Source organism: Panthera leo, chromosome D4, assembly GCF_018350215.1.
Source record: "Panthera leo isolate Ple1 chromosome D4, P.leo_Ple1_pat1.1, whole genome shotgun sequence".
NCBI classification, from domain to species: Eukaryota; Metazoa; Chordata; class Mammalia; order Carnivora; family Felidae; genus Panthera; species Panthera leo.
Window position 1 is genome coordinate 19,009,105 of NC_056691.1, and position 26,769 is coordinate 19,035,873.

The 26,769-nt window shown below is 35.0% G+C and overlaps 1 protein-coding gene across 1 annotated transcript in view; it reads left to right on the top strand.

Annotated features, from left to right (window-relative positions):
- Positions 1-26,769, top strand: part of VPS13A (vacuolar protein sorting 13 homolog A) — a 234,969-nt gene that overhangs the window by 190,509 nt on the left and 17,691 nt on the right. The window contains 9 exon segments of the mRNA XM_042913973.1: positions 28-161; positions 5,465-5,594; positions 13,574-13,806; positions 17,021-17,174; positions 17,785-17,931; positions 18,131-18,212; positions 19,080-19,149; positions 20,213-20,318; positions 26,398-26,511. Of these exon segments, the coding sequence (XP_042769907.1) occupies positions 28-161; positions 5,465-5,594; positions 13,574-13,806; positions 17,021-17,174; positions 17,785-17,931; positions 18,131-18,212; positions 19,080-19,149; positions 20,213-20,318; positions 26,398-26,511 (1,170 nt within the window).

Below are 26,769 nucleotides of genomic sequence, written 5' to 3' on the forward strand. Positions count from 1 at the left end.
AGAATATTTTCTTTTTTCTTTTGCTAGCTTGGAGGTGTTATAGCAGAGGTTAATTTGGCCGAACATTCTACAGTTATTAGATTTTCAGATTATCATGATGGAGCAGCTACATTCCTGTTAATAAATCACACCAAGAGTGACATTGTTCAGTACAACCAAAGGTAAGAAGATTATCACACAGTGACTTTATGATGATTTCTTAACAACATAGCACTGATAATGCCATTACAGCTATGTAAAACAATGTTCTCATTTTTTAAAAAAGGTATACTGGCATATAAAGGGGTAAAACTGACATAATGTCTATAATTTACTTTTTTAAAATTGTGGTGTAATTGACCTATACATGGTACTAGTTTCAGGAACACAACATCATGATACAGTATTTGTATATGTACAAATGAGTCTAGCTAACACCCATCACCACATGGAGTTACAAATTCTTTTTCTTCTGATGAGATTTACTTCTTCTGATTTCTTCTCCTGATAAGATTTACTCTCTTCTCAACCTTCAAATGTACAATGCAGTATTATTAACTATAGTCTCCATGCTGTGCAGTCCATCCCCATCACCTGTTTTACCACTGGGAAGTTGGCATCTTTTGACCACCTTCACCTACTTTATCCACACCCTATCCCCACCCTAACAGCCACCACTCTTTTCTTTTTATCTACACGTTTATATTTTTCTGTTGTTTAATGGTTGTGTTTTTGGCTTTTTAGATCCCTTACGTAAATGAATACAGTATTTGTCTTTTTCTGACTTATTTCACCTGACATCATGCCCTCGAGGTTGTCACAAATGGCAAGATTTCCTCCTTCTTTGCGGATGAATAATAATCTTTTGTGTTTATACACCATAGTTTCTCTATCCATCGATGGACACATACATTGTTTTCATGTCTTGGCTATTGTAAATAATGTTGTGGTGACATGGGGATGCCTGTATCTTCTTGAATTAGTGTTTTTATTTCCTTTGGATAAATACCCAGAAGTGGAATAGCTAGATCTTATTATATAGTTATATTTTCAATTTTTTCAGGAACCTTCATACTACTTTCCACAGCGGCTGCACCAATTTACATGCCCACCAGCAGTACAGTCAGTAGTGTTCTTTTCTCCACATCATCAGCAGCACTTAATTTCTTTTCTTGTCTTTTTGATAATAGCCATTCTAATAGGTATGAGGTGACAGCTCACTGTGGCTTTGATTTGCATTTCTCTGATAATTAGTGGCATAAATTACTTTCAAATGCTTCAAAAAAAGAAAAATGAAAGAACTGAAGCAAGTATGGCAAATTTGGTCATTGTAGAATCTGGCAAAGAAATGTCAGGGTTTATTACAATAACTTGGTTTTTCACATTTTTCTTATTTTTAATGAACATAATGTGAATATTGAAATGTCTGATTTTTGCAAACAGTAGATACCTTCTTCTTGCTGACGGGTGTGGGAAGGGACTGCTACATTTCTAAGCTTCTTAAAGACTAGATTTAAATCTTGGTTTTCCAAGACTACTCTTAGTATCATTTGTTTCAGTTTGCTGTTTGTTTCTCTTACTGGTCTCAGGCTCTCAAATTCATTTTGTCTGCTTTTTTGTTTTCAGCTGTCACTTCTCAGTGGGCCCATATCTGAGTTCACTTATGCTTTCCTTCCATTGCTTAAATATATGCTTCTAACCACTGATTAAATCAAATAAGCATTGAGTCTAGAGCCCAAGACTGGACTGGCAAATATCTAGAACTCCTCCTGCCCTATCAGTTCTCTCATTTGTGGAGTAAGTTGAGAGAGAGGAAGCCTGTTTTTTTATGATTATCCACATTATTAAAAAAAATATTTGATCAAAGCTGACAAAAAGAAATAGAAACAATTTCTCATTTGCCCTTCAATCCGTGTACCCTCAAGTAGCCTTGCCCATACAGTGTTAATAGAATTAAAATCTACAGAGAATGACTTGAGTATCTCCTTTATCCATTAAAGAATGGTGTATGTCTGGTAACATTCTAGACCCATACACAGGAGCAAAGTTAGTAATTCCTTATATGCTGTGAATGACGTAGGGCATCATAGTTTAATTCTCTGACAACTGGTTGAGTCTGGCTGAAGCTGAATAGAGACTTCTAAGGCTTGTCCTGTGGCTTTGCCCTTGCAATTATCTCTATCCAGTTCAGATATAAAGTGTTTAGAAATCTTATCTACTGCACTGTTGTAATTATAAAAGTAAGTGATCCTATATTGAAATTCTGATAGCTAAAATAATTGCAGTCTTCATGGAAATTTATAAAATTAATAATCTGCAGTAATGAACACTGGATTTAAACTTAGAATTATTTGAAGTAGTTATTAAATCAAGAACCTCAGACTTTGGTTTAATATTGAATCCAGAGTCCTGTGTGCCAGTGATCCCCAAATCTTTACTCCAACATAGACTTCTCTTGAGCTTCAGGCTGCCACCTCCTCCTAATTATCAAATAACTAATAGTTCTAATAGTCTCATAATTAATAGTATCACATAATTAATAAATCACATAGTTAAGCTATTTTTTAAAGATCTCCTCTTGTCTAATCTTTCCCTTAATTATCCTAGCTCAACCTCCCCACATTTCTTATTCAAGTAGATTTTTTTTTTATCTGCATCTCTGTAGCCTTGTCCCTACTAAACCCTCATTTGCCACCAGAGGTAGGTTTCCAAAAATACTAAATATAATCCTGTCTCTCTTGTTTAAAGTTTTTTAGTGACTTACCATATCTTTTACAGTAAAATTTGTTTCGAGGCTACCTTTCTAAACATTTCTCTTTCCCTGTATTTAGGACCAGTTGAAGTCTTTGTTTCTTGAATCCCCTGGGTCCCTTCCATAGGTTTTCACCTTTTTGGTACTCCTTTCTGCCAGAAAAACTCTCACTGCCGGTGATCTCTTCCCTCACTACCTTAATCTATACACCCAGTTTTTTGTTTGTTTGTTTTTTTAAATTTTTTTTAATGTTTATTTGTTTTTTGAGAGAGAGACAGTTCACAAGCCAGGGAGGGGCAGAGAGAGAGGGAGACACAGAATCTGACATCTAGTTTCCAGGCTCTGAGCTGTCAGCACAGAGCCCCCTGCGGGGCTCCAACCCACAAACCAGGAGATCATGACCTGGGCCAAAGTCGGATGCTTAACCAACTGAGGCACCCAAGTGCTTCTCTGCACCCAGTTTTCAATTGTACCTTTACATATGTAGATTAAAGCATTTGTCACACTGCGTTGTCTTGTGAGTTTAAAACTGTGTGCCTGTGCATGTGTAGTTAACATTCTGAGGACTGTGGTTACTTTATTTTCTTTGAATTACAGTTTCCTATCTAAGGTAAATTTGAGATGAAGTTTTTTGTAAAGAATATTCTTCAGTGAGTTAAACAGATTAAAATTTGTATGAATTAAAAGCATTTCTAAATATTTTAAACTAAGTTTATCCTGTTTACATTTACATTTGATTTTTTTTTCATGGAATAAACAAAAACTCTAAGCCTGTTGTCTCCTCTGCTTTTCCTCTCTTGGCTTTGCTGTTTGTTGTTACTACTGTGGTTGTTTCCTGCATATAAAAATTATAACTGTCAATTTTTTTTAATTCCATAGAAAAATTGTGAAAAGAAAACCATGATCCTGAAATCCCAACACTGTCAACATTTTGATGCATTTCTTTACACACTATTTTACTGTGTATCTGTGTATTTATTATCTGTGTATTTCTGAATCTCTTGTTTTTATTAGCATTGTGAGCATATAAGTTTGCTTTAAAACACCATTTTTACTGCACGATATTCCATCATTTAGATGCACTATAACTAAATACTTTTACTGAGAATTTTGGTTATTGTCTAATTGTATAATTTTTTAATAAAGATCTTTAACCCATGAGACAGAGATAGAGCATGAACGGGGGAGGGTCAGAGAGAGAGGGAGACACAGAATCTGAAGCAAGCTCCAGGCTCTGATATGTCAGCACAGAGCCCGACGCGGGACTCGAACCCACAGACCACGAAGATCATGACCTGAGCCGAAATCGGCCGGTTAACCGACTAAGCCACCCAGGCTCCCCTAGTCCTTCTAATAACTAAATTAAGATTCCTTGCTATTTTTTTGTTATATGGATTATTTTCTTCTCGTGATGATTTGGAAAATACATGTTTTGTTTTGTTTTTCTCTTGAAGATTTCAGTGCATTTTAAATTTTGAGAGTGAAACAATATCTTCTAATTTACCCATCAAAATATGGAATACTTTTGTATTTTCAGCTTCTTTTTCCAAATTCCCAGTTTCTTCTGCATATAATTTGGAATTTTTGACTGAAATTAATATGAAATGATTAGTTTTTTAAAAATGTGTTTACTCAGGGCTTTTTGGGGGCATTTGACAAGTTTATTTGACTAGTTGCTTAATATTTTTACATCCCAAGTCTTTTTTTTAAGTTTTATTTATTTAAGTATATGTATCCAATGTGGGGCTCAAACTCATGACCCTGAGATGAAGAGCCAGACAGACGCTTTTCCAAATGAGCCGGTCAGGTGCTCCTACATCTCAATTCCCAGATTTTATTTTGAGCCATCCCTGGCTTGGTTGGAAAAAGTCTTAGTTTTTCAGAAAAGGTTTGTGGATAATAATGTTATGCTATTGCTTGTTCGAGAATGCCTTATTCTTGAAAATTGATGACAGTTTGACATGAAATTTTAAGTCCTAATCTCTTGTCTCAAAATTGTATAGACACTGCTTCATTGTTTTCTGGCATTTACCATTAGAGAAAAATGTGAGACCAGTCTTATTTTTATTCCTTTCTGAGTAACTGTGATTTTCCTCCATGTTTATGGGCAGGTTTCCCTCTATTTTCTTAAAAATTCAACATTTTACAAAGTTCTCTGGGATGATACTCTGTTTTAATTAATTTTGTACAATCCCCAGTCATGTAACCTGCAGAATCAGCTGCTTCTTCAGCTCAGAAAAGTACTATTCTGTTATTTCTTTGGTTCGTAACTTTTCCAGTTTTTTTTCTTTTTTCTTTCTGGGAATCATTTTGTGAGCTGATTGAATTTCTTAGATTTACATGCCATGTCATAAGATTTTTTAAAAAATAATTCAGCTGTCTTGTTTTTGCCAGAATATGACCAGTACTTAGGGAAGAGTTACCAATTAAATTCTCTCAGATTTAGTATAGATAATAGTTGGAATAATTTTCTCCGACAGTTCATTTTGTTAAAACAAAAGTTCACAAAGAAGGTTCAAAAACGTGAAAATCTTTATTTTCTAAGTGAGACAAATCTTTTCCTGGAATATTCTCATTATTTTCTTAGAAAACTTGTTTTTCATTGTAGAAGGAAAAAATTTCAATCTACTGTTAATCAGAACTATTACAAATCTCACTGGAGTCAGAATTATTTTGGGTTCTTTATATATTCATATATTTGCACTTAATCCATATTTTTACTATTTTTGGCAGTTCTCTCAGTGAAATAGAAGATTCCCTCCCTCCTGGAAAAGCAGTATTTTATACATGGGCTGATCCAGTGGGCTCTAGAAAGCTGAAGTGGAGATGTGGAAAAAGCCACGGTGAAGTAACACAAAAGGATGTACGTATTGGGTTGAGTATTATGGTGTTCTCAGCAGCCTTCTTTTTTGTTTTTTTGTTTGTTTTTAATTTTTTTAAAGGTATTCTCTGTCAGCCTTGCTAGTTTTAAGGACTGTTTTGTGTCTGTACTTCTAAACAAACTGCGAAAGATTTTAAAAGCAGCATTCAAACTTGAATGAAAAATGTTGAAGATCGGAAGGGGTCCTATTTTGTCTACATCATTATTCGCTGCTGGTATGTTATAAAAGGTAAACTGGGGTTGGGTCGGTGCTTTCAGCATTCGCCTCATGACCAGATACATTATCTGTAATGAGGTTTTAGGTCAGTGTGGCTTCTGTGAGCGTCATTTAGGGAGGGATCCATGGAAGAATTTGTTTTTGAGTGTTTTTTTTTATAATGGTAACGTTATGTGTAAACATTTCCCAGTAACATTTTGAATGACTTTCAGAAATTTTTATTAAAATTTTATTACTCTTTCAAAATTCATCTTAATTTGACCCCTACTCCAATGTCTTTTTTCTTAGCACTGATTATTATTTTTTATCGATGGGCCAGAGGTTATCTCACTCTCATCTTAGAGGGAAAACTGAATCATTAATCGTTTATTATAGGCTTGGTTTTGCTTAATAGTCTGTATCAAATTAAGGCAGTTGCCTTCTATTCTTAGTTTATAAAAATATGTGAGTGTTTGTATGAAGGAATGAGTATTGAAATTTTTTTTAAAGGTTATCCATTTATTTTGAGAGAGACCACACACACACACACACACACACACACACACACACACACACACACTGACAAATGGGGGAGGGGCAGAGAGAAGGAGAGACAGAATCCCAAGCTGTCTCCACACCAAAAGTGCAGAGCCCAATGCAGTGCTCGAACTCATGAACTGTTGAATCATGACCTGAGCCGAGATCAAGAGTTGGATGCTCAACCAACTGAGCCACCCAGGTGCCCCATGAGTATTGAATTTTTATCAGTTGTTACACTTTTAATTTTTTTCTTTAAAGAGATAACTGGACTTAATCATATTTGGTGGGGGGATGAATTATGTGGTTATTTTTTTAAATATTAGACTAACCTTGCGTTTCTGGAATTGGCTTGCTAATGTTTTAATGTTTTACTTCTGCCTGTATTCACAAGAGAGTACTGTCTGTACTAGATTTTGATGTTAAAGTTTGCAGACATCTAAAACATGTTTGGAAGCGCATGTTTCGCAATGAATGTGTGTAAGATGTGTATGCTTTCTTCCTTGAATGTTGGCTAGAATTCACCAGTGAAGCCAAGCCATCTCTGCCTGAAGTTGTTTTTGTAGGAAGGTTTTAAATTATGAATTCTCTTTTCTTACTGTATATAGGACAATCCAGTTTTCTACTTCTGCTTCTGTCATTTTAGTTAGAGGTTTTCTAAGAATGTGTTTTATTTCATATGATTTTCTGATAATATTGATTACAATATTTTTATATCCATTTTTTATCTTTTTAATATTTACAGTGATTCTCTTGTTAATTCTTGGTATAGATTATTTGTGCTTTAATTCCTTTTTCCTCAATAAGTTTTACTTAGGATTTATCAGTTTTATTCTTAGTTATGTTTTTTTTAATCAGAAAACCATTGTTTTGCTCTTTTGATGATCTCTGTTGCACATGTGTGTTCATTTTCACCAATTTCTTCTCTGATCTATATTCTTTCATCTTTCTTTGGTTTTAATTTGATAAATTTCTTTTAAATTCTTGGGATAGATAGCCATTAGTCTGCTCGTGCTGCCTTAACAAGGTACCTTAGACTGGGGGACTTAAACAACAGGCATGTATTTCCCACAGTTCAGGAGGCTTGAGGCCCGAGATCACACTGCCAATGTGGTGAGGTTCTGGTGAAGCTGGTGAGGACTTTTCTTGGCTTGCAGATGACGACCTTCTCACTGTGTCCCAACATAGTGGAGGAGAGAATGAGTGAGCTCTCTGGTGTCTCTTATAGGGATACTAATCCTGTTGGATCAGAACCCTAACATCTCCTTTATGATGTAATTTAACTTTACCTCCAAAAGGTCCTGTATCCAATAGAGTCACTTTGGAAGTTAGGACTTCAATATCATGAATTTGGGGGCGGGAGGGGACACAGGTGAGTTCATAGCAGACCACTAGATCATTGTTTTTCAGATTTTCCTGGCTTTTTTTGTTTTTTAAGAGAGAGCGTGAGCTGGGGAGAGGTGCAGAAGGAGAGAGAGAAAGAGAAGGAGAGAATCTTAAGCACACTGAGCATGGATCCCCAAACAAATCTGGATCCCACAACATTGGGATCATGACCTGATCGGAAATCGAAGTGGGACATTGAATTGACTGAGCCACCCAGCCACACCCCCCCCCCCGCCCCAGATTTTCTTCACTTCTTATAGGAAGTCACTTAAAATCCCAGATTTGCCTCCAAAAACAGCATTAGTTTTATTTCACAAATTTTTACGTATTTTATATTTCCTGTCCTTTTGTTCAAAATTTCCTAAATTTCATTTATATATATTTAATATTTTGCTTCAAAAATATATTTTATATTTTGGTTTCATGGTTACTTAGGTCATTGCTTTATTTTTAAAAATATGGAAACTTGCTAATAATGTCTGTTGATTTCTAAATTCCACTGTGATTTGAGAACACACTCTGATTCAGTCCTCTGAAATTTATTGAGATAGATTTTGAAGACTAGCATGTAGTCAGTTTTTGTGAATATTTCATGTATATTTGAAAAGAATATGTATTCTGTGGTTGGTTACAATGTTTTGTATATGTCATTTTGTTCAAGTCTATTAATTTCTAAATCTTCTAGCTCATTAGTTTGTGTGTGTGTGTGTGTGTTTGCTTGTACATTACTGTGGAGTTGTATTCAAAATCTTCCATAGATATATACATTTATCTTCTTGTTTTGTTAAATATGGCTGTTATATTTTGAAACTATGTGATTAGGTTGATACAGATTTAGAATTGTTATATTTTCCTGGTAGATTGATCATTAGTATTTAGTCATGCATCATTAGTATATAATATTGCAATGCCTACCGTTCTGTCTTTGTTAGGTTTAAACATTTAAACTTAACAAAACTATCATAGGCCACAGTTTGCAACTGCCCACCTACTCAGAAGGATTCAGGCCAGGAGACCCAGTGTGCCAGCTGGGAACATCAGACATTTTCCACATCAGTTTAGGAAGCATTCTCTTTGGTTGGCTCAAATGACCATTTTGTTGTGATGGAACAAGGCTCACTTGGGTATGTTATGAGCCACTTTTGACTTATAAATGCTACTCCACAATAGCGGGTATCTCTTGTAACAGACCATGAGCATAGCTTACAGGTGTTCTGCAAGGAACATGTAGTTCTCATCATACTAAAAGAAACCTATAGCTTCCTATGATCTCACAACATGCATTCTTGACTTTCTAAAACCTGCTGTAAAATAATACTCGCACCAGTTTCCCAATAACATGAGGACTTTAAAACTCTTACTTCAAGGGCGCTTGGGTGGCTCACTTGGTTAAGCGTCAGACTCTTGATCTCGGGTCATGATCTCATAGTTCCTGAGACTGAGCCCCGCATCAACCTCTGCACTGAGCATGGAGCCTGCTTGGAATTCCTCTCTTCCTCTCTCTCTGCCCCTCCCCTCCTCACTTATGTGCACACATTCTCTCTCTCTGTCTCTCTCTGTCTCTCTCTGTCTCTCTCTGTCTCTCTCTGTCTCTAACTCACTCACTTTAAAGAGACACCACAAAAACCTCTTACTCCATTTACCTCCTATCGTCTTACGGATTACTCTTACATGTTTTATTTCTAAATATATGTTAAATCCTATAAGACGTATTATTAATTGCTTTTTGCAATTAATGGTCCATTTATTTATTAAATATTTACTTATTTTGGGGAGAGTGCAAGCAGGGGTGGGGGAGAGAGAGGGACAGAAGATCTAAAGCAGGCTCTGTGCTGACAGGCTGACAGCGGTGAGCCCAATGTGGGACTTGAACTCCTGAACCACAACATCATGACTTGAGCCAAAGTTGGACACTCCACTGACTGAGCCACCCAGGTGCCCCGTCCAGTTATTTATTTATTTAAGTTTATTTTGAGAGAGATCAAGGGAGAGAGCATGAGCAGGAGTGGGGCAGAGAGGAGATAGAAAATCCCAAGCAGGCTTTGTGCCATCAATGCACAAACCATGAGATCATGACCTGAGCTGAGTTAAGGAGTTGGATGTTTAACCAACTGAGCCACCCAGGCTTCTCCCCTACTCCTTGTTTTTAAAGTTTATTTATTAACAATCCATTTAAATTAACTCATGTTTTCCTTTTTTTGATTTTTCATTCCAACCGATATCTCCATGTTTCCATTTGTGTTCATTTTTCTTCTTTGAGTATTTTTCTGATGCAGGTCAACAGCTGACAAATTCTCTTTCAGTTTCATTTGTCTGGAAATGTCTTTATTTTGGCCCTCCCCCCTTTTTTTTTGATGGGATATTTTTGCTGGATGTCAGATTTCAAGGTTGGCCTTTCTGTTTTTTCTTCACCTAAGGACTCCAGTATTATGTAAATGTTAGACCTTTTTACCATCTCCCTTGTGATTTTCATGTTATGTTCTATATTGCTTCATCCTTTTGTCTCTGACCTTCAGTATGGATATTTTTTCCAACCTATTTTTGTACTTCTCTTGCAATGTCTAGACTCTTGAAGTCATCCATTGAATTAATTTTATTCATTGAAATGATCAGTTCTAGGATTTTTGCTGTGGAAGTTTTTTGTTTCAAAATTCTCTATCTTGTTACATAATTCCTTGATTATGTTAATCATAACTACTTGAAAGCCTATCTGGTTGATCTCTTGTGGATGCTTTTAAATTTTCTCCTTTTTTCTTAGTTTTCACTCCTATCTATTCTTTATGCATGTTTAATTTTGTCTGTGTGCTGGACGTAGACAGTTTAAGGCTCTGTACAGTGTTAGCTTTTTCTTGAGAAGCTATGGTTTTGCCTTTGTCAGGCGGCTAGTCTAGGAGGAGATTACCATACTCTAAGTGGGGGTTGAAGTGATTTGCATCTAGTCTTCAGTCCTTGAAAGGACTGGTCTACTTTGAGTTTACCCTGCTGCCTAGAATATAGCCCCTGGGGGACTCAACTAAAAGCGTAAGCTGTTGACCCCCCTTTTTTTTTCTTTTTTTTTCTTTTTTTTGGTGTGTCTGTACTCCAGTTTTAGTCTCTGCATTTCTATGAGGCTTCACAGTATTTTTCTCATTTTAACTTCTCAGTGTCTGCTTCTACTTATAGAAATGGCAGTTGACTTTTTGAGAAAGCAAGTCCAAATATAAAATTCATTTTTATTACCTTTCCTTCTCTTGCAGATCTTAATTCTCACTCCCTTGGTAGCTTTTATGTCTTTTCAGACATGTTTTCCTTTTTATATTTTGTCTGGCAAAAAGCCCTTGTTCTTAGCAAGAGGGTTGGGCCAAGACCACCTGCTCATCAATTTCTAAGGCAGTAAGTTATAGTAATTTTTCAAAATTAAACTTGTTAGTGTATGGGAATGTCATGGCATTTTGTGTATTGATTTTTGTATCCCGAAAACTCACTAAATTATTAACATTGATTACTTGTTTTTTATTTTTCTATATGGACAGTCATACACAAATAACAAGGGTTTTGTTTTTCCTTTTTTAATCTTTTCATTTTTAATTTCTTTTTGCCTTACTGGACTGGCCAGGATCTTTGTATACTATTGAAGTGGTGTTTGCACATATTTTTGCCTTCTATCTTACCTTAAATTACATGCCTTCAACATTTCACCTTTAAATATAATCTTTACCAAAATTTGGTATTTCCTTTTTTGGAGGACAGTTTGATAAGAGGTTTAGAAAGAATTTCTCAGGGCACCTAGGTGGTTCAGTTGGTTAAGTGTCTGACTTTGGCTCAGATCATGATCTCACAGTTCATAAATTCAAACCCTGCCTCAGGCTCTCTGTTGTCAGCTCACACCCTGCTTTGGATCCTCTGTCCCCTTCTCTCTCTGTCCTTCCCCTGCTTGCTCATGTGCATGCTTTCTCTTTCTCAAAAATAAAAATGAACATGAAAAAAAAATTCTCATCTCCTCTTTGTTTACTAAAGGTTTTTATTATGATTGGATTTTGAATTTTATAAAATGCTTTCTTCCAAATAGGTGCTATTTTATTTGCATAACATTTTCTTCTTGCTTTAGACATCCATCTTGAATCACTTTTTGTCAGTATTTCATTCCTCCTGTAGAATGTCCTTGAGTGAGTACTTGTTGATGGTGAAAGGTAGTAGTTACTGTCTCTAGGCATTTTTATTTTGTGCTCTTATGTTCACTGAAGGATATTTTTGCTGAGTAAGGAGTTCTGGGTTGAGTGTTATTTTCTCTTAGCATATTAATACATTTTTCCATTATCTTATGTGTTTCTATTGTGTCCAGCATAGGTTTTGTTTTGTTTTGCCTTGTTTTTTGTTTAATGTATTTGAGACGTCTGCCTATAATTGACCTAATTTTAATTTTTTTATTCCTGGGTATTAGAATTTATTCAGGAAAAAATACTGTATTTTTATATAAATAATCTCATTTGACCCCTTAGCACTTTTGCATATTTATATCATAGTGATAGCTAAAGTTTATAAAGGTATATCTGAAACCCACTACAGAAAATTTGGAAATTTGGACTTCAGAATTATTTGGAAATAAATTAGTTTTCTTATTTCTCAATGTAGTTTTAATGCTATATGTTTTATTTTAGAAAGTATTATAAGTAGATGGACTCTTCCTGAGTATTGACTTCATGGTAACGCCAGTTTTTACTATCAGTGCATTATAACATGAATGTGTACATACTATGTGTTCTGCCCCCCCTCCATCTGTGGGGATTACATTCCAAGACCCCCAGTGGGTGCTTGAAACCACTGCTCATACCAAACCCTGTATAAACCATGTTTTTCCTAGGTATATAGGCCTATGACAAAATTTAATTTACAAATTAAGCACAGTAAGAGATTAACAGCATAAACTAGTAAAATGAAACAATTATTTACTGTAATAAAAGTCATATGAATGTGGTCCCTCTCTCTCTCAAAATATCTTGTGCTCTACTTCTTATGATGATGTGAGATGATAAAATACATACATGATACAATGAAATGGAAGATGTAGGCAGTGTAACATAGTATTAGATTACTGCTATTGACCTTCTGACCATATGTCAGAAGGAGAATCATCTGCTTCTAATACACGGTTGACCACAGGTAACTGAAACTGTGGAAAGCAAAGCCACAGAGAAGGGGGACTACTGTATATTAAAATCTCCTGTTAATCAGAATATTCACTAGAATACTGACTAGAAATTCATGGCTCACTGTTAATTATTAGAATTTGCTGTATTCTATGTATGTATTCTATGTATGTATGTATGTATGTATTCAATGACAAGATGATGTCATTGAACCTCAAGACCCTGATAACAACACAGTGCTTATGTATAAGGGCCTCCTGCAGAATTAACCCTGTGATGAATATCTCTGCTTTATAGAGCATGCAACTGAAGTCTCAGGCATTTTTTATCCTATTTCATTCAGCTCGGTAAGGAAATACAAATTTCTGACTGAACAACTTGTTAACATATAACACATTGATTAATCTTAAAGCAGAGAAAATAATACTTTTTGTTATTGATTAGCCTGTAAGGAAGACTGTTTAGATTTTATTAAGATGTTCAAAGAATAGTTGATCTATCTTCTTGATTAATAACTTCATGATAATGACAGGAGCTAACATCAAATGATTTTAATTATGTAAATTTCCAAATGTTACACAATATTAATTCATTTAGTTTATTCAGTTCTTTGAAAGAGCTGCTGTCACAATTCTCATTTTTCAGTTGTAGAATCTAGATTTCCTGTTGGTTAAGAGCAAACTCTAATTTTTTATTTTTTGGTTGTTTTGTTTTAGGATATGATGACACCTATAAATTTGGGGAAAAAGACCATTTATTTAGTTTCATTCTTTGAAGGCTTACAGCGCATTATTTTATTCACTGAAGATCCAAGGGTATTTAAAGCAACATATGAAAGTGAGAAAGCAGAGTTAGCGGAGCAAGAAATTGTGTTGGCCTTACAAGATGTTGGAATTTCCCTCGTCAACAATTACACAAAGCAAGAAGTAGCCTATATTGGCATTACAAGGTTAGATGCATTAAAATTTGGATAAAATTAAATGATTAGTTCTTAATAAGAATGGTGACTGTGAAACCTAAAATAATGTAAAGTTTTGTAAAAATGCTTTTGAGATTATTTTCTTTACCTTTTGTGATAAAGATATATCAGAAATCACTTTTATAAATCCTGTATTATGTTGATGATTCTCTCACCTTTCCAAAAAGTTATATTTATTTAGCTTATCAAAGGTATACCTTATGTAACGTCATAAGGAAGAATTTAATTTTCCATTACCACCCACCACAGTGTAAGATACAGGATAGATCCTCCATAAATAGTTGTTGGAGGAATAAAGCCAATCACTTTTTAATTTGACCTTGACACTTTAAGATATAATACAGTGATACTGAATTTATCATTTCCCCTGTAAGTCATCTTAGAGTAAAACTTATTCTTTCCTTTATTCCTTTAATATTCCTGTTCATAAGTACCTCAAGTAAAATTAATCTGTATATATTTGTATATATTAGTGCCTGATTTGAGAGCATTTCTAGATTTCCAGCAGGAAAGTGTAGTTTTGACCTTGACTTAAACTCTCAAGTAAACATACACATTAAAGGTAATTGGTACAGATTTAAATTTGTTTTTCTATATAAATTCATCTAGAAATGCCCTTGATTTTTCAATGAATGGAATCCATGCCATTTAAAAAAGAATATTAAAAACTATTTTCTTAAGAATTTTTATTCCCCAAAAATGTGTTTATTTGTTAAGTGCTGTGCTACATTGTGTGAATGCAAAGGGGGATAATACATGATTCTACCATTCTGCTTAAGTGAATACAAATTGTAGAGGGAATTGATAGAATTATTAAATAACTTACATACTTAAACAGGGTGAAGTAACTTTAGAATGTTTCTATTCTGTACACAGGTCTCTCAGCAATTTTTCAGTAAATTATTTGTTCCATGCTCTCTTAGATTACTGTTTCACACTTTGTCTTGTTTTAAAACCCCATTCTCTCTCTCATCTTGCTGCTTTGTATCCCATTTCACTGAGAAAATTAATGAAAAGGAAACTTCCAGCGACCTAACCCTCCAAAAATCACAGCTTCCTACCCATGAGCATTTCTTCCCCATGTCCTATACCAACATCTTCTCCACAGTAATTATACTAATACATGTGCTACTATTTAAAAATGTTTCAACTTTGCACTCTTTTCCATTTCTTTTTGCCTTCTTGAGGCATTGATCCAGCAATTCTCTTCTTTCTCCTATGTAATAATTTTTGGGTCTCTATTGGATTATTCCCATCAGTATTAGTTACTTCAAATTAAAAAATTCTCTTGAGCCTACTTTCCCTGCTACCTACTGTGCATTTCTTGCTTTCCATTTATAGCCAAACTCGTCAAAAGTGTCATCTGGTAGAAAAAAAAAAAAAAAAAAAAAAAAGAGTGTAATATACTCATTATTTCCTAATTCGTTTTTTACCCATTTTTTTAAGCACTGCCAACAGGATTTTACTTTCAACACACCATGAAACTGATCTTGTCAAGATCACCAGAGACCTATGTATTGCCAGGTCCAGTGTAATTCCCAGTCCTCTTGTTGCTTAAGTTTGTAACACACAGATCCCTTTTCTCTCTCTCTCTCTCTTTTATTAATGTGGTTTAAAAACTTTTTTTTTTCATTTATTTATTTTGAGAGAGAGGGAGGGAATGCAAATGGGGGAGGGGCAGAGAGAGAGAATCCCAAGCAGTCTCTGCGCTGTCAGCCTGGAGTCTGACATGGGGCTCCATCTCATGAATTGTGAGATCATGACATGAGCCAGAATCAAGACTCAGTCGCTTAACGGACTGAGCACCCAGGCGCCCCAAATGTGGTTTTATTAAAGCACAGAAAGAACTGCCACACAGATCCCTTCTTGAGAGTTTTCTTTGACTTGACTTCCAGGATACCTCCCCATCCTTGTTTTTCTTTCTTTGCCAGAATTCTCCATCTCATGTGTTGATTCCTGGTTTTCTCAACTGCTTGATATTGGGTTCCCTGAAGCTCTCGGACATGAGTCCTTTTCTCTGTTTCATATACCGCATATATGCCAAAAATTTGAGCAATATTGTATATCTTTAACCAGACATTTGTCCTGAACTCCACGCTTGTATATCCACTGCCTACACAAAATAGCTACTCTTACATCTAAGAGACTTCTTTAAACTTCATATGTGTAAAACCTAACTCCTGATGTCCTTTTACGAAAACCTCCTTCCCCATTGGAATCAATGACTACCTCCCTCTAGTTGTTCAGGTCAAAAGCTGTGGGATCATCTTTGATTCTTCTCTGTATCTCACACCCCATACCTATGTAATAATACAGTAATTACAAGTTCTGTGCTGACTCTACCTTCAAAATAGACACAGAGTCGTTCAGACTGGTCAAGTTTTTACTGCCTCACTGTTCCACCCTAGGTAGAGCCATCACCATTTTTCTCCTGGTTTATTCCATTAAACTCCTAACAAGCTTCCAGCTTCTAACCTTTACTCCTATCCTTTCGCCCTCTGTCCCAACACACATTGTATTCTTTACAAAGTTTAAGTCAGATGATGTTGCTGATCTCATCATCTTTCAATTATTTCCTAATTTCAGAATAAAACTCAAGGTTTTTACAGTGTCTTACAAGGCTTTACATTCAAAGTCTATAATCTGTGAGGCTTTATATCACGTGGCTTCCCACCATCTGTCTTATTTCCTCTTCCACTCTTAATGGTCCCTCTCCCTGAAATGCTCTACTCTGTTGTCTGCTGGATAATTCCCTTACCTCCTGTAAGGTTGCTGAAGTCTCATCTTCTCAGTGACACCCCCCAGTGACCATGCTGTTTTACTACTGGCATATCCCAGTACTCCACATCCATCTCACCCTGTCTACTTACTCTTTTTTCAAAAGCATTTCACCTCTTACTAGTTAAAATATTCTAACTTATTATATTTACTATTGTCTGTCACTCAGTTGTGATAAAGCTCCAGTATGCAAAGATGTTTACTGATAATATCCTACCACCTAGAATAGTGTCTTAGTAAAAGTCTAAGTACTAATAGAATGAATTTGTATTTTTAAACTTGTAGTGTGTTTGCATATAACTGAGGATATTGTAAAATTTTACTGAAAGTTTTGGAACTCATGTAATAAACCAGCTACAATGGAAATGTTTATAAATGAGTACCATGATTTTTGCTTTCATATAAGTTCTGATGTGGTTTGGGAGACAAAGCCCAAGAAGAAGGCAAGATGGAAGCCAATGAGTATAAAGCACACTGAGAAGTTAGAAAAAGAATTTAAGGAATATACTGAATCTTCACCTTCAGAAGATAAGGTTATTGAGTTGGACACTAACATTCCGGTAATATTTTTAAGTAATGATGTGCGGTTTTAATTTGTACCTGTTGTAAATAGATGAATCACTTTTGATTTTTTTTAAGTTGATTTATTTATTTTGAGAGAGAGTGCGGGAGGGGCAGGGAGAGAACTCACAAATCGACTGTGAGATCATGACCTGAGCCAAAACCAAGAGTCGGACTCCTAACCGACTGAACCACCCTGGCACCCCTCACTAGTGAATTTTTAAGGAAAGTCTGGTTTCCTTACAAAACAATTAATTATACCATACATACTTTATATAAAATACTTTAAAGGGAAAGTTGTCTATATTAGCAACTCATACTTTTAAGAAGCCAATATGTTATTTTAGTTACTTGTTAAATTTTTTTTTCTTTTATCATTTTTTAGTAAATTTACATAAAAAGTGATACAATAAAAAGTGAATATTTTTTGTGAATTGTATTTAAAGATCCAACCTAAACCTAATCAAATTGCAAATATCTAATCTAATCAACTATGTAGCCTATTACTTTAGTTAATATTATCTTAAAGTTTTTGGTACAAATTTCGGATTTTAATCAGTTTATGAATTCAGAGAAATTGTGTTTTGTGGGGGGGGGCATGTTTTTCAGGTTCGCTTCACACCTAGTGGCACTAACATGAAAATTCTGCAACCGCATGTAATAGCTATACGAAGAAATTATCTTCCAGCATTAAAAGTAGAATATAGCACATCTGCACATCAGTCATCATTTAGAATTCAAATTTACAGAATACAGGTGAGTCTGAAAAGATACTCAAATTATGTTCATAAGGAACATAGCAATAAACCAAATGTGTTCCCATGGTCGCTCTAGTACTTTGATTTCAGTGTTGAACTAGACTGCTGATTCCTTCTACTTATTAAATCCTGTTATTCTAGTCAAGTTCTATAATTAACATGTTAATATACCAACCTGGTTTTTTTTATTTTCATAGATCCAAAACCAGATACATGGTGCTATATTTCCTTTTGTGTTTTATCCGATTAAACCTCCCAAGTCGGTCACTATGGATTCAGGTTTGTTTGTATTTTAAATTGCCATGAAAATGTTTGTATTAGCTGTATGGTTTATTTTACTATAAAAATATGAAATGAAACCATTCTCAAGTTTAGTTTCTATGGGATCATTAGAAAATTAAATAGCATGGAAAAGGAACAACAGGTACTCAATTAAGGTCAACACAATATTGAATTCTGAAGAAAAGATTAATTAGAAACATTTAAATATTTAGAAATATTACTTAAAAAAGGGATTGCTGGTTTGTAAACCTCTGATCTAAAAACCAATAGGATCTCTGAATAAATTTTGAAGGAATTTAAATTCAGAGTGGTTTCCAGCCATGAAAACTGTCCTGTATTCTCCAGCTCAGTGTGATGACAAGTCCTTTGTTCCATTCTCTTCCCCTTCACTTCTGTCTTTTCTGTCCCTCGTACCCTCACTTTGTCTTTGCTACCCCTGCCCTTGCCTTCCAACCCCTACCTCCACACCACTGGCTTTGAACTCTCTAAGGTGGTATTCATAATCTTCTTGGAAGCTTTTGACCATTGTACATGCCCAAGCCCCTCCACCCAGAAGTCCAGGACGAGACCCTGAAATCTGTGTTTTCACAGTGTTTGCCTTGTGATTCTAATGCATACTTCTACTTTAAAATCACTCACTAATTTAAAGGATTAGTTATCCTGAAAGTGAATACAGATAACTTAAAAAGAAATCCTAGAGTCTGAAATTAAGACTGTAATGGATCTTGCAAATAGTAATTTTAATTGATACTCATAATTTAGTAAATAATTTAGGTCTCCATTGTAATGTGTATTAAATTGCAAGAAAGTGCTTATCTTTCGCTTAAAGCATCGTGGGATTAATCCTATTTATTACTTCTGCAGCTCCAAAACCCTTCACAGATGTCAGTATTGTTATGAGATCTGCAGGCCATTCCCAGATTTCGCGTATTAAGTAAGTGTCTTAATATATTTCTTGTGTGTTTATTTAATGTTTCAATTTAAATATGTGAGCTAATTGTACTCTTTTAAAAAAAATTCAGATGAGTCAAATGTTTAAATGCAAAATACTAAATTATACAGGTCATTAGGAAAAATCTATTTTATAATTTTGGAGAGTCAGAGGCTGTGAATGAAATATACTTAGGTATTAACTGTGAGTATTTTGCTACTTTATCATTTGTTTTCTGATAGGTTTTCTTTAATTACTGCATATCATTTTAGAAAAAAGAAAGAAAATAGTATCTTAAAATTAAGTCACTCTCCAGTCTAAGAAGTAGAACATTGAGGGGCGCCTGGGTGGCGCAGTCGGTTAAGCGTCCGACTTCAGCCAGGTCACGATCTCGCGGTCCGTGAGTTCGAGCCCCGCGTCAGGCTCTGGGTTGATGGCTCCGAGCCTGGAGCCTGTTTCCGATTCTGTGTCTCCCTCTCTCTCTGCCCCTCCCCCGTTCATGCTCTGTCTCTCTCTGTCCCAAAAATAAATAAAAAACGTTGAAAAAAAAAATTAAAAAAAAAAAAAAAAAAAGAAGTAGAACATTGAGAGAAACATCCATCTGTATTTACTCTCCTATTTCTTGTGTTCTCCATCCTATCAACCAAGAACTATCTTCATCCCTTTTTAAAATATAATTCTATTAAATATATGTATTTAAATATTCTTCTTTGTGTTCCCTTTTTTTCCTAATTAAAAAATTTTTTTTCAAACTGAACATAGACTTTTGGGGACCGGATTTTTTCATTCAACTTATTACTAAATTTTATTTTCTGTGTAGGTAGAGTTTATTATCACTAATGTATAATATTGTGTATGACTGTATAGCACAATTTACTTGCCAGTTTTTTCTCTATAGGCATTTTTACATTTTGAGTTTGTTGCTGTTATGTGTTGCCGTGATTTTTTTCATTCATCTAGAAAAACCTCAGTTTCAACATTCTAATAGTTATCTAATGCTTTTTTCTAGCTAATTTTCTTAATGCACTTAATCAATGATTTTATGTTTTCTGCTTTGTAATAATAGGTACTTCAAGGTGTTGATCCAAGAAATGGATCTCAGGTTAGATCTTGGGTTTGTCTATGCTTTAGCAGAACTTATGACAGAAGCAGAAGTGACTGAAAAAACAGAGGTAAGTCTTAAAATGATAGCATTGATGGGAAGGGTTCGGGAAGAGGAAGACTAAAAAATTATAAATTCTTGATGTATTAATATGGTTTTAATCCACTGGTAGGTAAAGTGGTAGAACTCACATTTTCAGATTGTAGATGACGTGCAAGACAAGTTAAAATAGCCTGTTTAAGGTGTGTTAGCAAACAGGAGGAAATGTTTTAAGCCAGTAATAGTGACTAGCTAGTAGTCATGTTCACATCACTGTTTTTTCCTATTTTATTTTCCTTGGTTACTTTTGTTTTAATTAGTAACTGAGAAATTTGGGTGTGACCAGGATATTCTGCAAAGGAAAAGGTAAAAATAAAAGGTGGTATGTTACTTGTGACTGATAGAAAGACTATAAAATCACAGTGATAGAGTAGATCATATATGATCTCTTCTTCAGCTGTCTTCATAAGAATTCTGAAGATAAGACAAATTATATGGATAAAAGAAAATATTCTTTTTTTCTTTTAATAGCAATTTATTGAGATATAGTTCACGTACCATATATTTTAATCAAAGTGTACAGTTCAGTGACTTTTAATATATTTACAGAATTGTACAGCCAGCATTACTATCTCATTCCAGAACATTTTCATCATCCCAAAAAGAAACCATGCCAGTCCCATACAACCACTAATAATATACTTTCAGTCTGTTGGTTTTCTTACTCTAGATATTTCATATTAATAGAACCATACACTGCGTAGTTATTTGGAAGGGAGGGGCTGCTTTCACTTAGCATGATGTTGACAAGGTTCATTCAGGTTGTAGCATCTATCAGTACTTCTGGCCAACGAATACTCTGTTGTTATAGATGCATTCCATATTGTATATAGCCAGTGCTCTGTGGATATGCCACATTTTGTTAATCCATTCATCAGGTAGGGACATTTGTGCTGTTTCCACATTTAGGCTATTATGAATAATACTGCTGTGAATATTTGTGTACAAGTTAAAATCATATAAAATGTATGATTCTAATTTCAGTGTCATCATCAACACTTGTTATTATCTGTCCTTTGAATTCTAGCCATCGTAGTAGATGTGAAGTATATCTTTGTAATTTTGATTTGCATATACCGGATGAGTAATGACTGAACATCTTTTGATGTGTTGATTGATCATTTACATATCTTCTTTGGAGAAATGTCTTTCAGATTTTTTGCCTGTTATTAAATAGGTTGGCTCCTTATTATCAAATTGTAAAAGTTCTTTATATATTCTGAATACAAGTTCTATATCAGATCTATGATTTGCAAATACTTTGTATGTTCAGTTATACTTTCCTAATGTCTTTTCAAGTACAAAAGTTTAATATTAATGAAGTCTGAATTCTCTTGTTGTTGCTCATGTTTTTGGTGTCATCTTTAAGAGTCCTTTGTGAAATTCAAGATTATTAAGGTAATAAAGATTTAGCCCTATGTTCTAAGCATTATTTACAATCAGGTCTTTCATATATTTTGAGTTAATTTTTGTACGTGGTATAAGAGTCCAGGATCACCAGTCTTTTGCATTTGGCTCTTCAATTGTTCCAATACCATTTGTTGAAAGACTATTCCTTCCTCATTAATGGTCTTGGTACCCTTGTCAAAAATCAGTTGATCATAAATATATGGTTTTATTCCATTGCTCTCTAAGTCCATCTTTGTGCCAATACTGCACTGTCCTGATTATTATTGTTTTGTAGTAAGTTTTGAAATTGAAAATTATGAATCCTCCTACTTTCTTCTTTTTCAAGATTGTTTTGACTATTTAGGGTCCTTTTGCAATTCCGCATGAATTTGAGAGTGAGCTGGACAATTTCTTTGGAGAAGTCATCTGGGGGCTTGACAGGGATTACATTGAATCTATATACTAGCCTTAGGGTTTTGACATCTTAACATTATTAAGTCTTGCAGTCTTTTTTTTTTTTTTTTTTAATGTTTATTTATTATTAGAGAGACAGAGCATGAGCATGGGAGGGGCAGAGAGAGAGGGAGACACAGAATCTGAAGCAGGCTCCAGGCTCCGAGCTGTTAGCACAGAACCTGATGCGGGGCTCGAACTCACAAGTTGTGAGATCATGACCTGAGCCAAAGTCGGTCGCTTAACCGACTGAGCCACCCAGGCACCCCCGAGTCTTACAGTCTTTAAACACTGAATGTCTTCTATGTAATGTAGATTTACTTTCTTTCAACACCGTTGTATGATTTTCAGAGCGTAAATTTGGCTTTTGTTATATTCATTATTGAATATTTCTTTTCTTATAGCATGAACAAAATTGTTTTCTTAATTTCATTTTGGTTTGTTCATTGCAAGTGTATGGAAATACACTTAATGTTTTTATACTGATCTTGTATTCTGCAGTCTTTCTGAACTCATTTGTTAGCTCTACTAGTTGTTTTGTGGGTTTTCCTTATATAAGATCATGCCATTTGAGAATAGTTTTACTTCTTCCTTTCTGATCCAATCTGGATGACTTTTGTTTCTTCTTAATTGCCCTGCTAGAACCTCTAGTACAAGGTACGGCATTGAATAGACATGTCAAGAGCAGACATCCTTGCTTTGTTTCTGATCTTAAAGGGAAAGCTTTCAGTCTTTCACCATTAATTATGGTATCAACAGTAGATTTTTTGCAGATAACCCTTCATCTGGTTGAGTTCGCTAATATTGCCAGTTTATTAAGTGTTTATCATGAAAGTATGTCACGTTTTGTCATATGTTTTTTCTGCATCTGTTGGGATGATCATATGGTTTTCGTTGTATTGATTATATTACACTGGATGTTAAAACAACCGTTCTATACCTGGGATGAATCCCACTTGGTCACATATATAAATTTTGTAAATATTTGTTTGGTTTGGTAGTATTTTGTTGAGGATTTTTGTGTTTACATTCATGGGATATTGGTCTGTCATCGGCCCAACAGTAGATTTTTTATACATATGTAATTTAGTCATTTGCTTTTTGAATTAAAAGAAGAGGAAAAGATTATATATTTTTACCATCTTTTATACTTGCATAATCGTCTTCACACCAGTGCTGGCTGTTGTTTGTTTGTTTTTTATTTGAGTTCTGATTACTACTTGGGGTCACTTGCCTTCAGCCTGAGGAATCTCATTAGTATTTCTTGTAAAACACACTTGCTAGCAGTAAACTCAGTTTTTGTTTATCTGGGAATGTCTTTATGTCCCTTCATTATGAAAGGTAGCTATACTGTGTATAGGATTCTTGGTTGGCTTTTTTTTTTTTTTTTTTTTTTTTTTTTCATTTAGTGCTTTGAATATGTTAGCCCACTCCCTTCTTGCCTCCTTTCTGCCAGGATGTCAACCATTAATCTTATCAGGATCCTTCTTATATAATGGGTTGCTTTTCTGTTCTTGTTTTTAAGATTATCTCCTTGTCTTTGACTTTCAGTAATTTTACTATTATGTATCTGTTGTGACTTTCTTTCTGTTTATGCACTTGGAGTTCATTTAGCTTCCTGGATACATAGTTTAGTAGTGTTTTCAGTGATTTTAGAAAGTATTCAGCTATTATTTCTTCAAATATTTTTTTTCTTTTTTTCTCTCTCCTCCTCCTTATACTCCCATACTGTATATGTTAGTATGCTTAACAGTGCCCCACATTTCTCCGAGACTGTTCATTTTTCCTCTTTTTTCTCTGTTCTTCAGAATGCATAATCTATAACACTTTATCTTCAAGTTCACTAATGAAGCAGTGCATCCAGTTTAGCATATAATAGTGTTTATATTCCTTCTATCAACTCAAATCCACTGTTACCTCGTTCTAGTGAATTTTCCATTTGTTACAGTTTTCAATTCCAGAATTTCTCATAGGACTTTTTAATTTAATCTTTCTCCTTCTGTATTGATAGAATCTATTTGATAAGACATTGTCATCATAATTTACTTTCCTAAATATGGTTTTCTTTAATTCTTTGAACATATTTACAGTGGTTACTTTGAAGTATTTTAATCCAATCTGGTCACATCTCACAGGCAGTTTCTTTTGCCTGCTTTTTTCCCAGTGTATGGTTCATACATTGCTATGGCTTTGCATATCTCATAATTTTTGGTTAGAAACTGGACATTTTAAGTAATATACTATAAAAACTGGCTACCGGGCCCTCTCCTCCATAGTTTATTATTGTTTCTAGCTTATTTATTCATTTAGTGACTAGATTTTTATATTGAAGTCTATCCCACCCACACCGCTGACTTTCCCTGTGGTGTTCAGCTTTTGGTGTTGCTCAGAAAGGTGAAGATTTGCAACACCCACTGTCATCCTGGAATATCTGGTTTTGGGGCTGGGCCTTCTTCTCTTTCCACAACCACACCCTGCTGATATATATACTCCACAATTGCCAGCTGATTGCTTTATTTTTTTTCAACAGTACCTTAGGCCACAAATTGCTCTGCAGACTAATCCAATCAAACTTGAGGGGTTTTTTGAAGGAATTGATCTGGAGATCATATTTGTTCTGAGGCTGGGAAGACCCCCTCTAAACTGTCTCTGCCCATTTCTCTCATGAAAACTAACAGGACTACAGTTTAGGCTGTATCTTCATTGAATCAATGGTTTTCTGTCTAATTGGCTTTCACCATGACATTCACTGTTTCCCAAAGCCTACGCTTGAACTTCTTCACACTCTCTTGTAGTTGAAGGCAATTTTTTTGGGAAAAGATTAGGAACTATTTCAAAGTTTCTTTGCTGTCCACCTCCCTACACCCCAGGTAAAATCTGAACCAGAGCTTCAGAGCTGGGGGAGGAACAAGAGTGATCAGAACCCAGTATTCTCAGTGACATTACACACAATTAGAGCCTTTGTTCCATGAGTAGAGGCCAGGCAGGGAATGGAAGCTCTCCCATCCCTGTAATGTAGCATTAGCGCTGGTAGCTGGGGGCAGGATGAGAAATGCTGACACCTTTATGCCTCCCAGGAGGAAAGTATACCATTGAGGGAGACTAGGCAGAAAGGGAGCTTTGTGTTTTTGAGTATAGCAGTCTACAGTGGTGTTATGGCTTATTGAACTAGGAGGGGGCACTAAGAGAGTATTCCTTGTTCAGATACCACAGATTCACTTTTCTTACCAAATGTTTGTAGATTTTCTTGAAAAGATGTTTAATTTGCTTGTACCCTTAGGTTCATTCGTAGAGGCCTTAAATAAGTGGGGTTTTTTGGGGGGTTTTTTTGCTTTTTTTAAATTTCACCAGTTTCACTGGGGAAGCTGATCTAAAGATCCCCTCACACTGTCAACCCAGAAGTAGTTTCCAGATACTCAACTTTTAATAAGGCTATCATTTTGATATTTTTGATGATGGGTTAAATATGAATGTTGGGCTATTTCTCAACACATAGAAGTAACTTAGATTTGTGAGTGTTTGAAAGAGAATTAACGATTCAAAAATGAAAGCCATTATCACTTTATGCAACGTCATTTTCAGGACCTTCCCCTTTTTGATTTATATTACTGGCCTCTGTAGATGTCAGTATTTACCAAAAAGCTATAAGTGGAATGTGATTATATTTAAGAAATCTGTATTCCTAAGAAGGTGTTGATGGAGGGACACCTGGGTGGCTCAATCCATTAAGTGTCTGACTCTTGATTTCAGCTCAGGTCATGATCTCAAGGTTGTAAGATTGAGCCCTGTGTCAGGCTCTGCAATGAGTGTGAAGCCTGCTTGGAATTCTTTCTCTCTTCTCTCTCTCTGCCCCTCCTCTACTTGTACACGGGCTGGCGCCCCACCCCCACCCCCATCCCCCAGAAATAAATCACATAAAAAAAGTATTGGTGAGCTGGATTATAGTAGCTTTTTGGGATAAGCTTTGTAGTCCCAAGAATAAAAGCTTAATGTTTTTAATGGATTAGATGGAAACATAGAAGATATGCTTATCAGTTTGTGAGTAAGGGACAGAGCTTTACTAACAATAGAAGTGTTAGGTTCCCTTTTGATGCAGTAACTTTCCAATCACAAGGAACGTTGAATCTGGATGTTGTAAGGAAGTGTTCTGCAGTGTATGAACTCGTACAGATGAATCCCTTAAGTTTTTAATACTTTGTTTCTTATAGGTTGAACTTTTTCATAAAGATATAGAAGCTTTCCAAGAAGAATATAAAACAGCTTCATTAGTAGATTCATCACAAGTCAGTCTCTATGAATACTTTCATATATCTCCCATCAAGGTAGGAGAAAAGTCTCTTTTTTATTATCCTTGATAATCTAAGTAATAGCAAATTGACTTGATCTGTGTGGAGAGATGAGCATGTAAATTATGTTCTCTAATAGTATATAAATTCTGTAAATAAGTAAAAAGTAAGGAATAATCCTTTAAAATTTTTATTTATACTTATAACAATTTTTCACCATGTGGAAATAATACTGGGCCCACGTAAAACATGAACTTACATGTTTATATCTTGACCTAATATCATGTTACCTTA